The 15,180-nt window shown below is 40.8% G+C and overlaps 1 protein-coding gene across 1 annotated transcript in view; it reads right to left on the reverse strand.

Annotated features, from left to right (window-relative positions):
• The window catches only part of cfap299 (cilia and flagella associated protein 299), a 97,218-nt gene extending 82,038 nt beyond the window's left edge, over window positions 1-15,180 (reverse strand). The window contains exons 1-2 of the mRNA XM_008297281.1: window positions 15,070-15,180; window positions 11,976-12,118 (exon numbers count right to left, since the gene is read on the reverse strand). Of these exons, the coding sequence (XP_008295503.1) occupies window positions 11,976-12,118; window positions 15,070-15,180 (254 nt within the window). The remainder of the gene's footprint in view (window positions 1-11,975; window positions 12,119-15,069) is intronic.

Raw genomic sequence — 15,180 nt, forward strand, 5'->3', positions numbered from 1 at the left:
CATGTGAAAAAGTGCATGTAAAATCTATTTTTTTATAATATGAGGTAATAATGCAGCAACAGGGTTCATTTTAACCCGAGCCGGGATCATTTTCTAAGCTTAACAAAGCAGTTTTGGGGCCTAAAATGAACCAAACACTGACTGAAGGTACAAGTAAACAGAGTGAAAAATAGGAAGTTAATGCAAATGTCAAAACCAGGATTAGATTCAAAGAATAAATAAATAAAAAATACTGCAAGAACGGTCAGAAACAGGACTCAAGCTCAAGTCTCAGACATTTTTTTTCCTCCATGTATGTTTAACTCACTTTTAATTATATAGCACGAATTCACAACATATGTCAGCTCACAGCGCTTAACAAAGTAAGGTACAGACTTTGTGTATTTTGAACAGAGAACCCAACAATCCAGCGTATTTTTCAGGGCAGAACAAAAAGGGCTAAATATCTTGTCATGAAACCAAAGGTGGAAGAGCAATAGCAGTCTGTGTATGTTCAAAATTTTTACCTCCACTGACTCTGGTGATAACAGCCTACTGGCTCTTATATATGTATGAGAATGAACCACAATTATAGTCATTTAATGGGTTTATAATATCAGAAATGAGAAGCCATGCTGATCTAATTCATTTAGTATTGGACTACAGTTCTGAATCCCAGAGTTTGGCAATTTGGCCATCACCATGTAGTTGTTTTTTAAACTGGGACATGACGAGGAGGAAACCAATGAGCTGTGCATTGCCTTTAGTAGTCCATCACAATCACGCTTACAATGTATTTTACTGTAAATGGGACCATGATTTACAAAGTAAACATCACTGTGTATTGCAGGAATCTTAAAACTAGAGCTGAAACCATAAAATTATTCAGAAAGTGTTTACAGAGGTAGCAAATGAAGGAGGAAGCAGAGCCGTTTCCTCATCGGCTTCTATACAGTCAGGCAGGCAGAGGAGTCGCCTCCTGCTGCTCAGTAGAAAAAAAATACAGGTTGAAGGTATTTTGGCTAATCAGACCTGGAAGCTGCATCCACCCATATGCAGTCTATGGTTTTTATCTGAGCTTTTCATACCGTATTGTGTTTTTTTGTCGGCAGTCACGAGATGCTTTTGTGGCGAAGGAATGTAATATAAAAAGTACCACAGTTTGCTTTCACTATGTGTAAAACTTGGTCTGCATGCTCTCTCTTGTTTGCTTTGTTTTTTTTTTTTTTTAACTCTCTCATAAGTGGCCGCTGTTTGTGTATTTTTATTTAATACATTCACATCACGTCACAGTGAAATTCGTGTTAACCCAAGTGCCATGAACGATTACTCATCTGTTTGCTGAACTCAAAGACAACTTCATTATCTGTTTGGACAGCTGAGAGGACGAGCTGCGAGGAGGAACCGTACTGCAGGGAACGGTTAAGAAATTCAATATACGGTAGCACATGGCCCCGAGCTCCAACTTTGGTGCAATTTCATCTCACTTTGCAAACAAATTTGATCCGTACCGAGTTGTGTCCTCTTTCACGCATGAGAAAATTTGCAAATAGTTCCCAGCATAATTAATGGAATGTCGTTAAAAAGTTCTCTAAAGAATAAAGGGGGGAGTAGGCATTCCTCCTTGATTTGCAGCCCTTCGTTTTGCAAATAAATATCCAACAACGGTGTTTTCTGGGAGATTTTTTATTTCATGACGGGGAACAGATGTCGTGCTTTGAAACGATTTCTTATTTTATTCTGGAGACGGATTACCAGATTGAAGCTTTCATTAGCCCACAGCTTTCGACAGTGCAGCAGATGGGAACTTTCAACAATACAATGATTCCTTAAGAAACAACGCATACTGTACCAGAATATTTTTCCTCAGAGTGCTTGGGAAAATGAATCTTATGGAAAATATTATTTTGGGCCGGTGGACGTCGAGGGAAATTCCACACAGCATGACAATTTACTTTATTTTGGGCTTTTTATAAAATCCTCTGTCACCTCTGATTACAATGAGCCGAATGTATCAGTTACACATGTGCTACACATGATATTCCACCTGAGTTTTCTTTGTGTACTGTGGTCACCTCGGCTTTTAGGGCTCGTGGAGGTTGCACGTCGTGTGTTGCCTGCGTAAGAAGTGTTTTTTTTTTTTATGGGGAATCATTGTCATCTTTTTCACACAGAGTTCCTACTAAGCTAAAATTAGACGTTGATGGATAATGTGGTCTAGAGAGAGAGAGAAAGGTTGTAATGTAAGTTTAGAAAAAGAAAATCTACTCCAATGTGAGAGAAGCAGCTCTTATCCCTGAATGACTGTCTGCTTTGCACATGTCAGCAGTGTGGTTTCTTCCTCATCAGTTCATTAGCTTACATTGTAATCCAAAGCAACACATATGAAATCATTTAAAAGTATTTTTTCACCCCATTTCAACTGCTAATTAGCCAAGAATTTCCTTAGCAACAACATTCTTAAAAAGGCCTTATTCTGGTTTTATCCCGGTGCAGCTACTCAGGAGCTGGAAGCTCGTCCGCAACTTTGTAGTGACGCTTACGCTTTAAAACAAATTAAAACAATTAAAGCACAGATTAGAAAACCTCGTCCTCCAGATCTTGCCTCTGCAAAAGCTTTATGTGCCACTCAATCAGTCATAATCATCCCGCGTCTACAGCACAAAGCAGAAGTACAAAGATGAAGATGACAGTCCTGCTTTACAGCCTGGCAGCCTGATGGGACGAGCTATATGATGTGGAAACCCACTTCCTCCCCATCATCAGGGGCACTGAGCTGCAGTGCACTGGGCGTGGGTAAAAACAGAAGGTTTCTATCACATACAGTATGATCAAACATCACAGAGCGACCAAGTCTGAGGGTACAGGATGTGAGAGGTAAAAAAAAAAAACCTCAGAAAGGCACTGCTGCAGAGGGTCATTATAAATGAGAGTCACTATGGGTCTGTGGGATGCAAAGAAGAGGAAATTACACCGGGACCGTTTGGATCTAAAGACGGCCCGATGGTCAGAATCACCATTATATGTAATATACAGTACTCCTGAGTGTTGTTTGGCCCCTGTTTAGCTATTTATGCACAAAATAAAATAAGAGGGATGGTTTAAAGTACTCTGCAGATCGTTTTAATACTTTTTGTTATGATTTTTACGAGTGCGAGCGTTTCACTGCAATGCTAACTCTTCATTTCCCGTTAGCAAAGAGCAGTTTTCCGGTGAGGCCTTCTTATTTTCAGCCGTGGCTAGCCACGACTGTCGGCGGTTGAGATGACAAACACCCGCAGCTCAAATCAGCTGTGGCTAATAAATGTTAAGTCCATGAGTAACGGCGGGCCAAAATAAAACGTGTCTGTTTTGTGGTTCAAAGATCGTTTACCAGAAATTAACCTCCAGATTGCGAAACAAAATTTACGTATCGGATTAGATTCCGTATCAGCAAGAACTTCATAAAGAACTCAGATCATGGTTAAAAAAAAGGATCAGGATGTCCCTGAATGAATACATCCGTCATTAAAATAAAGAGTTCCCGTCACGTTCTGGGTTTTCTAAAGTCTGTTTAACTCAATCAGAGGATCAACTGAGATGTTGAAAACTCCAGTCATGCTGGCAGATGTTGGCAGTTTTGGTGAAGACTTTTTGCTTTTTTGTCTACACCTGCAAACCATTTTATCCTGACAGAACAATATTAATATTACTTGAAATACAGTTCATGAATGAATTTCTATAAAGTCGGCTACATCCTAGAGCAGGCAGCTTGTTGGAAAGTCTTTGTTTTTGTATCAGGATAGATTTAAAGTTTGACAGAGTTGCACTGATACTCAGTATTTACATGTTATATGTATGTGGATAACTGATGTCTAAAGGCCAATGCATGTTAATGGAAGCTGTAATGCAGGTAGAACACTTCTCAATTAGGATGCCATCAGAGTCACGAGACCAAAACTAAACAAAATCGTATTGTGAGCAAAATGTGGTTGAAAGCTGCAGAAACAGCTATCGAGGACACCCAGAGTTGGCACCATTTTGTCAAAATAAGTCGCAACATTTTCTGGTGGTTCGACATGTTGCCAGTGAGCGAGGACAGATGTTTCATTAATGTGAAATATGCAAGGACGCCTAAAATCCAGGTCAAACGACAGCTTGTTATTTACTATCTGTTGCACCAGCTGGTTATAAACCGGCATATATTTTCATCCGAGCTCTGCATGGTGGGCTGTCGTGGCGAGCTTAAGCCTGGCAGGATGTGTGGCTCTGGACAGCGCTTGCAGGGGAGAGCTCCAAATTTACACACCCGTCCAACATCACAAAGTGCAAGGAAGGCAATTGGCTTGACAGCACATGTAATAGAGACTGCAAAACCTCGTCGCCCAAGGGCCCTCGCCAGAGTAGCAGTCGCGGAGAGTGGCGGGGGTTTGGCTCGCTAAAAATGAGCCTGGGATCGGCTTTGTGAGGCTTCTCATGTCAGTCACATCCACAATCTTATTTTTGCTAAGCATCTGGAGGTTGGATCCGCAGTGAAAATGTATTCGCTGTGCGTGTTCGTGGCACTGGTTTTACTTGGCACCGCGAGTGATAGCTCACTTTTAATATAGAGTAGAGAGTTAGAGAGCGGAGAATTCTTGAGGCAGACTGTAAAAACGTAGCAGCACAATGGACAATGAGCATGGCTGTGGTTTGGACTGTGGGGAGATCGCGGGGAGCCTGATGGAAACCTCGCAGGGCTGCCGTGAGCACGCGAGGTCAGGACATATGCTGACATGGACTTCTGGGCTGGAGCCAGAGCCAGAGCCGAGAGGAAACGGAGGCCTCACGTCTGCTCGGCAGCGCTCCCCTGCTCCTCTTGTTTGTCTCTCACATTATATCAAATGTTTCTCCTGCTTGACATAGAACACAAAACGACCAAGATCCCGAATATGGATGTACTTTGTTCAAAGTGATTTCCAACATCTGGCCGGTTGGGAAGTGGGGAGGATTCATTAAAAGAACAAGATGTGTTGTGCTGAAATCAAGCAGCTCAGCTTAACAAATCCAGGTTGAAACTGGATCCAAAATTGAAACCAGCTATCAGAACCCAACACTTGTGAAACTATTTGTTGATTCTGACCGTCCATTCAGCTGCCCCCTAACCAAACAACCGCACAAGTGACTAAGCATCCCATTCATCCAAGTTTCCTTTTTCAATCACGTATTGAATTTCACTTACGTCTGATGAGAGCAGCAGGTCTTTTGTTTGGTCTTTTTGTGATGTGCTGGCAAAGCCCCCCTCCTCCCTCCCTCCACCTCGCTGCCTTTCACAGCCAAGCTGTCAGGAGGAGCATGTTGTCCTTAAAAATGAGACGGGGCAACAACGGGGTAACATCTGATTAGCATTCACCGCACTATCTCCACTCCCTTGGTATTTTATTACCACAGGTGCAGGGGCATTCATTGATCAGATGCACGCTATAGGCGAGGCTGGGCCTTAATTGAAAACAGCTCTATTTATACACCTGCAGGCACTAAAGGTCTCCAAGAGAGCACAGGGAGGTTGAAAAGAAGAGAAAGGAAGGGGAAAAAAAACACAGAGCAGTGACAGAACTGTGAAAAAAGACATGCCTTGGGAGACCATAGGTTAAGGCCTACAGAGAAGGCAAAAGGCATTCCCAAAGCAGCATGGCTACCCGGTGCCATGGGAGGATTAGTATGCAGGTGCAAAACTCTTTAGGGAAGAACACATGTTTGAAACAAAAGCAGCACAAATAAATGCAAATGCATGGCTTTTCCTAACATCAGGGTTTTGGTTTTTTCTCCTTCTTTTAGCTGAACGGATGGATTGATTTTTCCTCTTTGCGAGCCGAAAAACAGCTACATTTAGTTTGTTTACCGCGCCGCTGCCAGTTTTCGTAGCCCGGCTCATTTTTCAGACTTTGTACTGATTGTGCTCGGACCACATTGCAGGTGGTACTTTGCATCCTGGGGCCCGTGTTTTCACAATGTGGCCGTAACAGGAGGTCAGGGGGTCAGTGCGGTGGAAGTCCAATCAGAAAACCACAGAGGAAAGAGCAATCTGCATTTCGACAGAGCTCAAACTTGCCACTTTTGATGGAAAAAGTCTGTCAATGCTGTGTTTTTCTCCTTTTTTTTGCCTTGTCAAGGTCTTTTGCAAGATGTCAAATACTCAAGTGTGGGAAAGCAATGAAAGCTGTTAATTAGTTCAAAAGGCATACGTGGAAAAAAAAAAAAATGTTGGCTTATAGTCGCCTAGAGGTTGTTGGCACTGGAGCAATAATCTAAACAGCAGGTGAAATGTACCAAAATACTTCACCCACACTTCACTCTCAGGTCACATAATTACTGACAAAAGTGTGAGAAAAACCTCAAAGATGGCAGATGTATCCGATGATTACTTAAGGATTAAATTTAATCTAAAAAATGAACATTAATTTGCTGTAAGCTATCACTTACTTAGCGCGGGATCGCATCCAATGTAAAGTTTTTTCTTTTTGCAATAACAAAACGCTGCTGTTAATTACCTTGGAGAGGATTGAAAAAACACTTGCTGCAGTCCGACCAGCTCAGAATAACAGACTGTAAAAGTTATGGGTGATGTCTTTCCCAGAAATGGCCAATTATTAACAGAGCTTTTGTTTTATCTGTCTACTGGAGAGCGTTGATGAAAAGCAAGGTACTCTATAATTGACAATGGCAACAACCACATTAAATTAGAGCCAGGAATGGATATTTTGGGGCTAATATTTTAGGCACTGAAAAAACAAAAACCATCAAAATGGCCTGTGCAGATGGAAAACAGGTAGTGTTTTAAACCTGGCATCAAACAGCCCGTCTTATTGTTTCTAAGTAATGGTTTCTCTACACGGATCCTGTCAACTTCAATAGAAAAAAGGCAAAAGGGAAACAACTCTGCTCACTTGTGGTGCTAACACTCATTAAGCACATGGGCCTGGTTAAGATAATGTTTAGTTTTGTGTTGGTAGATGTTAAAGGAATATTCCAATAAAAATGTATCTATAGAGTATAAAATAGTCACTGGAAAAGCAGCTTTCAGAGTAGAGTAACACCATTTTTCTACTATGGTAGGATATTTGAAATCTCAGGATACTCGTGCAGAATCCAGACACATTCGTGTCTTACTAAAATAAGTTCTGATTTCAAACTTTTTGCTGACTTGGAATGGGCTTTTGGGCAGTGACAGTGCATGTCAGTAAACGTGATCGGTCTGTGTACAGGAAACACAATATATTTGTTGCCTATTTGACACAAATCTACACATTCTGCTGTTATTTCAGAGAATTTGGCAAATAAAAACATCTATTGTGCCATAGTAGAGAAATCCTCAGGTATCAAAACTGGTTGATTTGTTTGTTGTTGTTTTTTTCAGTATCGTCACAAACCTAAGCCCAATTGTTCGTTGGCATCTGCTATCATGTGTGTGTCGTCAATGTGAAATATTCTTAGTAACAAACTTGGCCACTGGGATGTCGAAACACTGTTGTAATTAATCCCAACTTGATTTAACACGTAAGCTCTAGTCGGAGGCCATTAAACACCACAGATGACATTGTCATGGTGCCCCTTTACTAAAGATTTACCATTTACCTGGGCTGAAGAATTGAAGGAGCCAACACCTGCACCTCAAACACTTAAAGGAATCCAGTACCGAAGCTCCTAGGATTATCGAAGAAAACAGTATCGGAGTGTGACTTGGCATTCGCGGCAACTGAATAATAAATCGGGTGGTTCCTAACACCTCTTAGGGATGCCAAAACCACCTCTGTGCAGAAAAAACGCCTACATTTGGATAATTTTGTCCACTCTAAAGCATTGAAATAGAACTCGGCCTAAATACAACAGATCATTAACCATGTAAACATCAGATCAGACATGTATAGGTAGTTGCTCGTAGCATCGTCACAACATAGTCCAATATACTACTACCATCAAGTTGCCTCCTTTGGCCTGCAAATGAGCAGAGTATATTTTGCAATTTGCAAAGAGAAGACACTTGCTTAAAACACACTAAAGATATGAATCAGCAGCTGAGATGCTAATAAATGGTTTGGGAAGATTTTATGGACGTTGCGATGCTGTTTATTTGTTTTTGTGACTCTATTCCAAGTGTTGTGAACTACAGCTGGAGTCCTCCACAACGAGGCAAGATAAAAACTTTTCAGAGTCACTTTGAAAAATCTACTAAAAACACAGATTTTCCTTGGAGTATTCCCTTAAAACCTGGCCCTGACTGGATATTGTCAACGCGAAGTATCGAATTCTGTATTCCAAACACTGTTTTGGACCTTACAAACAGGATCGCAGCCTTTGAAACGGGCTACATTGATGTAGATCTTGGAAACGGAACAGACTACTGTGTATATAACATCCCAATGTTCCCGTACAACATTTCCCTGGATCCTGTTGGGACAAGATGAAAGGCTTTGTGGCCTAATATCACTGTAACCGCAGGTGTGGAGGCTCCCATTTCACCAGTGTCACTGATGTTCACAGACGCTTGGAGGAGGAGGGGGGACAACAGCGAGACATCTGCACGTTTGGATAAGCATCTGAGGGTTCAATCAAATTCAACACCTAGCAGGTAAATGTTTGGATACTCCAAAACCATGTGTGTGTGTGTGTGTGTGTGTGTGTGTGTGTGTGTGTGTGTGGTGAATGGTCTTATTTGTCTGCTCTGGCTTATCATCAAAAGAAGATACCACAAACCACATGGCTTTATCAAGCGCGAGAACAATATCTGTGTGATCATTTTCCTGAGGAGGGACAGTTTGTAAAGGACTCCAGTTTGTAGTTTTGTCATCTGACTTGTTTATGTTAACATTTTTTTATCTGAATTTAGACAGATAGGCAGGCCTTGTTCAAATAAAAAGTCTTGTTCACACAGGACACGGAGCTGATGAACTGCTCCCATCTATCGTGCCTTTGTAAAAAATCATAAAGAGTAATATAAGCTGCTCAAGCCGCCACTGCACCGGATACAACTATAAAAAATTCAAATTTTATGACCTGTCATGCTTTGATTAACAGTGCTGAACTTGAGCCAAAAATGCATTTCATATTTTCCACCAGATCGCTCTTTCTGGAAGACAGAAAGCCTGTCTCAAGATCACAGGAAGAAAGGAAAAGATATTGTATATAATAAAAATATTAGCTGACAATTTGATTTAGCAACGCTCACTGATCGGGTTCATTGTGTTGTTCAACGTCTCGAGAGTGCTGATGGTCACCATAAGCTACTGAGGGACTTAAACAGGTGTCCATTCTCACATTTTGCTGTTCCAAGTCATGTCTATCAATGATGAAACCCCTAAAACCTCATCTTTGTATATGAGAATTACATATTTAGAAGTTTCGACCACTGTGAAACTCCTCAACACTACGCCCTACCAAGTTGTAACACTGGAGTAATTCAGGCTCCACTTGAAGCCAAATCTAAAGAGGAAGAATGATATAAAAGGTTCCACCCTTCAAGTTAACAGGATTGGTTCTTTAGGTTTGTTACATCTGAAAACCCAGAAGTCCAAATCTGTATTTTGAGACTGTGATAGCTTGACCGGCAAGGCTAACGGTAGCTATGAGCAGACGGGCTTAGTCCACCAACAGATGGACGTAGCCATCAAGACGTCACCCACTGCTTTGTCAACTGCTGTTTTGAAGACTCAAGTTTGCTACTTCCTGGTTGTCCCCAAAAGTCACGCACTTGAAGACCTTTTTTCTATTTAAGTATAGAATTATTTTCAGATGAACTTCCAGAACACTGATCAGAACGAGATGATTTACCAAAAAAAAAAAAAGTCATAATAACTTGTTTAAAGAAGTTGTTGACTAGCTTTTTATGATTATTTTTAAATGGATGTCTATTGAAGCAATAGTTTACTGGAGACAGCGCCTAGTGGTGGTCAGTGGTATTGCACTTAAAGGCATTTTCATATTGGGTTCACTTTTCAGAGCCCGTCGCTAAGTCTATTGTGTTAACACAGTTGATGAGTCCACCTTAACGTGCAGCGTGACCACCAAATCAAAAATGTTTTTTTTTCATTCAGCCAATGGAAAAATTCCAGTAGAGTACCACTTCTAACTTGTGACTGGATGGAAAAGCCACTTCCAAAAGTCGCTCTCTACCCTCAAAGCAAGTAAAAGCACAAACACAGTCCCACAGCTCTTGAAGAAGCACAAACTCAAACAAAAAGTCTGCTCCAACATGTCTGAACTGGAACAAACTCGTGTCTTAAATATACAGAATTGAAGAAATGTGATTTTTCTGATGTATGATTATGATTTGATTCGTTATATGGCTTTTTAAAGTCAAGCTTCAGTTACATATTCACAGAGTTATAGATTTTCTTTTGATGGGGCATCACCTCATGAGACATCACAAGTGTGACACATAAGAAGAACGGCATGAATTCTTAAACTAATGACAGTTTAAACATCAGATGTGCTGCAAAATGTAAGAAGTATGGCAATTAAAAAACACTACTGGGTTTATATTATGTCAGTTGAACCACAGCATGCAGCCTGAATGACAGTATACATTAATGAATGGGCAGCAGAAACAACCCCTGGAAGCTTCAGCCTGCTCAAATTATATCTAAAACTGAATTACAGCATTAGTCTCATGACTGAACAGCCTCATAGATGCTAAATTGCAGCCTTTCAGATTTGCTAATTGCTTTTTTTTTTTCAAACTGTGATTTCAGTATCATACAAAAACACCCCTGTTTAAAAGGAGGAGATGCCAGAATCTGACCTCGAACAGGCACCGTGTGGTCACTAATCTCTAACCACTGGCCACCTACCGCCCAAGTTGCCCACCTATTATTTCTACCAGCCCACCAGATTAGAGCGGGCTAAAATCGGCCTTCTTTATCGGCACACCAGCTCCACCGCTTGAAAAAACACATGGGACTATTTTCAGCCCCAACACTGTTATTGCCCAGTGCGAGTACTATTAAACCGCAGCCTTATATTAACCAGCAGTTGTAATCAGACTTCACGGGGCTGGTTTCTCCTGCCGGCCTTACACAGAGGAGGTCAGGATCAGCTGCAGCAACAGAGCTGAAGCAAGCCAACAGTCTAACCAGGGACCAAAGTCCAGCAGATGGAGAGTAGGCTTTCTTTCTCATTGTGCACCCTTGTAACAGAAAAAGGCATAGTACTTCAACAAAAGAACGGCAACCGCACAAGTACTAGGAATCGACCGATATGTTCTTTTTTTTCGTTAGTTTTTTAGGGCAGACACCGATTCTTGGTGGTCATGAAAGGCAAACAACCGATATTTAAACCGAAATACATTAAATTTAATGTTTTAACAGCATGTGACAGCAGAAAATCTGTCATTTATAACTGGGCTTCTTCATTAATAAGGGCGACTATCACTCAGTAGGTGAAACTGGAGTGATTGATTGCAGTTATGTCTACTGTTCTTCTCTATTTTTAAAAAAATATTTCACTGTTCTATTACTTTTATTGTCCACTAAGGTCCTGATGTTTAAGCATTATTAATAATTGTTTGTCAGACTCTGTTTCAGAGTCATTTGTGGCTGCTCGCTAACTTAACTGCTATCCATTAGCATAGCATTAGCCACTGTTAGAGTAGCTAATTTCCTGGTTTGTGGCAACAACTTGTGTTTCTTGTTCAACTTATTCAGTCTCTGCTTGAAATTTCTAAGACCTCAGCGTGATGACAGACAGAGAAAAGTGGCTGCATCAGACCTCAAGTAGCACATTTAATTTATCAATAATCGCTCAATAAAAATACCAATCTTTTTTTTTTTAAAAAGGCCAACAGGCAGCACCCAACAAAAAAGATATTTAAAATGCTGTCCTTTAACTGAGAACTGAGTAACTTCTCCTCTGACTGATCCTAAAACCTTCAGACTAATTTTATATTCTAGCGTTTTCTCAGGTGTCTGCTGTGAATGTGCCTCCCTTGTTAGTCGAGCAGACACCTCGTAGAGCGTGGTGGTGTCGGTGAGAAGCTAACTCACACTGGCCGGCCCCTGTTGTAGAAAGCGTTGCTCTTTGCAGCCTCTGCAGCCTGCGCAGCTGCTTTCCTCTCCACAAATTCCTCCCTGCTCAGGACCGTGCCCTTGTGGCCGAGCTCCACCAGCTCACGGGCCAACTCCCTGCTCTGCAAGAGACAAGAAAAGGAGAGGAGTCAGTCAAGGAGAAGGGCCTGGAGATCCTCAGATGTTGACTTTCTGGCATGATAAGCTGTCACCACTCAGCCGGTCGGCTCAGTGAGAGCACTGACGGACAAAGTTTTGAAATTTTGTCAGCCAGGAATGATTTAGGACTTAACTCGCCACGCTGGTTATGCAGATTAAAGATGTTATTTCACTGCCCTGCCCAAAGTACGGAAGTGATGACCTGCTCTGCAACGCCGCAAGCTTTAGTTTTTATGGCTTTGGTGTGATTTCATGCCTATTCGCAGATCCGTTCATGTGCTAAAGTGTGTGTGCTCAAGCCAGCGTGTGTGTGCGTGTCTGCAGGGATTGTTAGCTACATTATTCCAATCACTGTTTGCAGACCCGCCATCATTAAAGCCAAGCCATAAAGTCTTCATCTAAAAACCAAATCTTGCTGTCAAATCCCGTGGCTTGTTAGATCAAAGCTTCTGCCACATGTCCTCTTACCCAAAATCCCAGCAGCCGGGCCTGCGTCCGCACCCGAGAGGAAAAGTTATATTTTCCTTCAACTTTGATGTGGCTCACCAGAAATGAGTCTCAGACATTTGCCGGTCCTAAAATTGGCCCGAAAATCATTGTCTTCATTTTCAAGGCTCATTGAATGAGTCTATTTGAATGTGCTGCTTCTTCCTGGACTAATACTGCAGTCACGCCAAGCTGGTAGTGACTCTTTAACTGCTGCACTTCTCTGATAGTTGTGACAAGAGCTAAATAACATAATCTGTGAAAAATAAGTTTATAATTAGCTGATTTATCGGAACTCAGGGCTTATCGGCTCGGCTGCGCAGGTTAGACGACCTGGATTGATTGTGTCGTGTCACAACACGAGGGCGACTGAGTCTGATTGTGATTGACTGCAGCTGATTATCAGGTCAGATATGAGTTGTTCTCTCCTCAGTGTGGACACAGGTGTGCAAACAAAGTGGCCACTGCTGCAGCGAGCATATCATTAGCAAGTGTGCCATCTGCTGGGCACACGCAGGATTGTTGGTTACCAATGGGCAGTTTCAGTTTGAGCTTGTTTGGAGATATTTAGAAGCCAGAAACTAGTAGAAAGTCTCTGAAGAAAGTATAATGTGACTCAGAGAAATCATATATTGATATAACTGTGCACAGTATATTCAAAACTCACAGTTGCCTTTTTTTCCAGAGAGATATAAATACAGTTAAACTCAAACTTATTATACTCATGCCAAAGTTTTCATTTATACTGAATATTTTATTTGACCAATGAGCTTCTTCTGTCTAAAAATGACATAAACAAGTGACAAAAGCTAGTTAGACATTGAGTTAGAGATGTTAATGTTACATTTTCTTAGTTTTTTAACATTCTTACTAAAAAAACAAATTTTTTAAATGCCATGTCTAAAATGATTCATACTCAGTTAATAAGTTTGCCACCACATTAATCAAATGGTTCTTATTATTGCAAACAGTCTTTCTGCATGTCTCCACTGGGATTTAGTTTTATTCCTCTTTGTGATGAGGACCACTGCACCTGTTTTTAGCCTGTCTATTTTGCAAGTCTTTGTGTAATTTGTTTTGTAATATTGTGTGATTTGCTGTAAATGTAATCTTTTTTTGTTGTTCATCTTGTTTGTATGCTGCCTCTTGACCACGTCGTTACTTAAAATGAGAACAAGTTCTCAACTAACTTACCTGGTAAAATACAGGTTAAATAAATAAAATGATCTCCAGGTCTTTGAAGTTGACAGCCTCTTTGCCATCACTCTGGTTTTCCTTCAAGTTTCTACCCAGGCTATCGATAATATGCAGGTCCGGACACCAAACTGTTCATATTGTATTCTGTTTGTCATTTCATAAACATTTTTGACGGTGTTAATTACATTATTGTCTTGTTGGAAATAAAATCAGTCAAAGTAGAAGCTGTTGTCCTCTGATGCAACATCTTACTGTTTTTCTTGCTTGTTTATGTCATTTCCAGCCCGAAGAAACCTACTCGTCAAGCAAAAGTTTGCTAGAAATCACAAATTGGCATGGGTATGAGTAATTTTAGGCTTAAATGTTAAAAAATGGAGCTCGACTTTGATCAACAAGATGACAATAAAGAACATTTTTGTTGTCTCTGCTGCTCCAGAACCACATGACTGTGGGTCAACAGATAGACATGTTGTTTTATCTTCTAAAATAAACTGACTGGGATAGTTTTATGTGCTTGGTAAACCCACAGTTCAAACCCCATTGTGTCAGACCTGTGTGTGACTACCACCTAGCGTCCAGCCACAGACACTACACCAACAAAACTTGTCCCACATGCCAAAACCTGAATTTGCTTTAAATAAAACATAAGTTAACGCGTGCTAATGCAATCGCTAAACAAGACGAGTAGACGTCAACTCACTTGTGTGATTTAAATGACTATATTTAGGTAAAATAGCTGATAAAAAACTTCGAGGATCGTAAGCCAAACTGCATTGAATATTTTGTCAAGTATATTTGTTTGCTCGGCGGCATGAGAGGTAGACCTCTTAAAACGCCAATGAAATAATTTTAGCGATGTCATTGATACATTTCTCAATTCGGCACATACTAAGTTTAGTAAACGGCGAACAATTGTTTGAAAAGCGTACAAAATCTGTGAGGGACGTTCGCAAGCTGCTGCTGCTATCTTTACAGCAACAGGCCTGAAAAAGGAGATTTTGTATGAGTAATGACCATGTGCTGTGAGCTTAAATACATGCCGAATTGAAGAAGAGGTGTTGGTGATTATAAAAAGTCGAAAGCTGTGTTTTAATAAAGTTAACTATTGTATAGAAACAAAGATAACTTTAAACTGTTAGCTGAGTCAGTGCGATTCTGAGTTGTTGTACAACAGAAAGGGGTTACGTGGAGAAACAGCTAAAAGGGAAGAGTTTGTACTAAAGTGACTCACTTTCAAGTAAAATATATCCATTTCCGTGACTTTAGAGTCCAGATAGTCCTCGTAGACTTTAAACTTCGACAGAGAATCGTAGAAACGAACCACTGCGCTGCTGTACTCCAT

Source organism: Stegastes partitus, unplaced genomic scaffold, assembly GCF_000690725.1.
Source record: "Stegastes partitus isolate 25-593 unplaced genomic scaffold, Stegastes_partitus-1.0.2 Scaffold1205, whole genome shotgun sequence".
Classification (NCBI taxonomy): Eukaryota; Metazoa; Chordata; class Actinopteri; family Pomacentridae; genus Stegastes; species Stegastes partitus.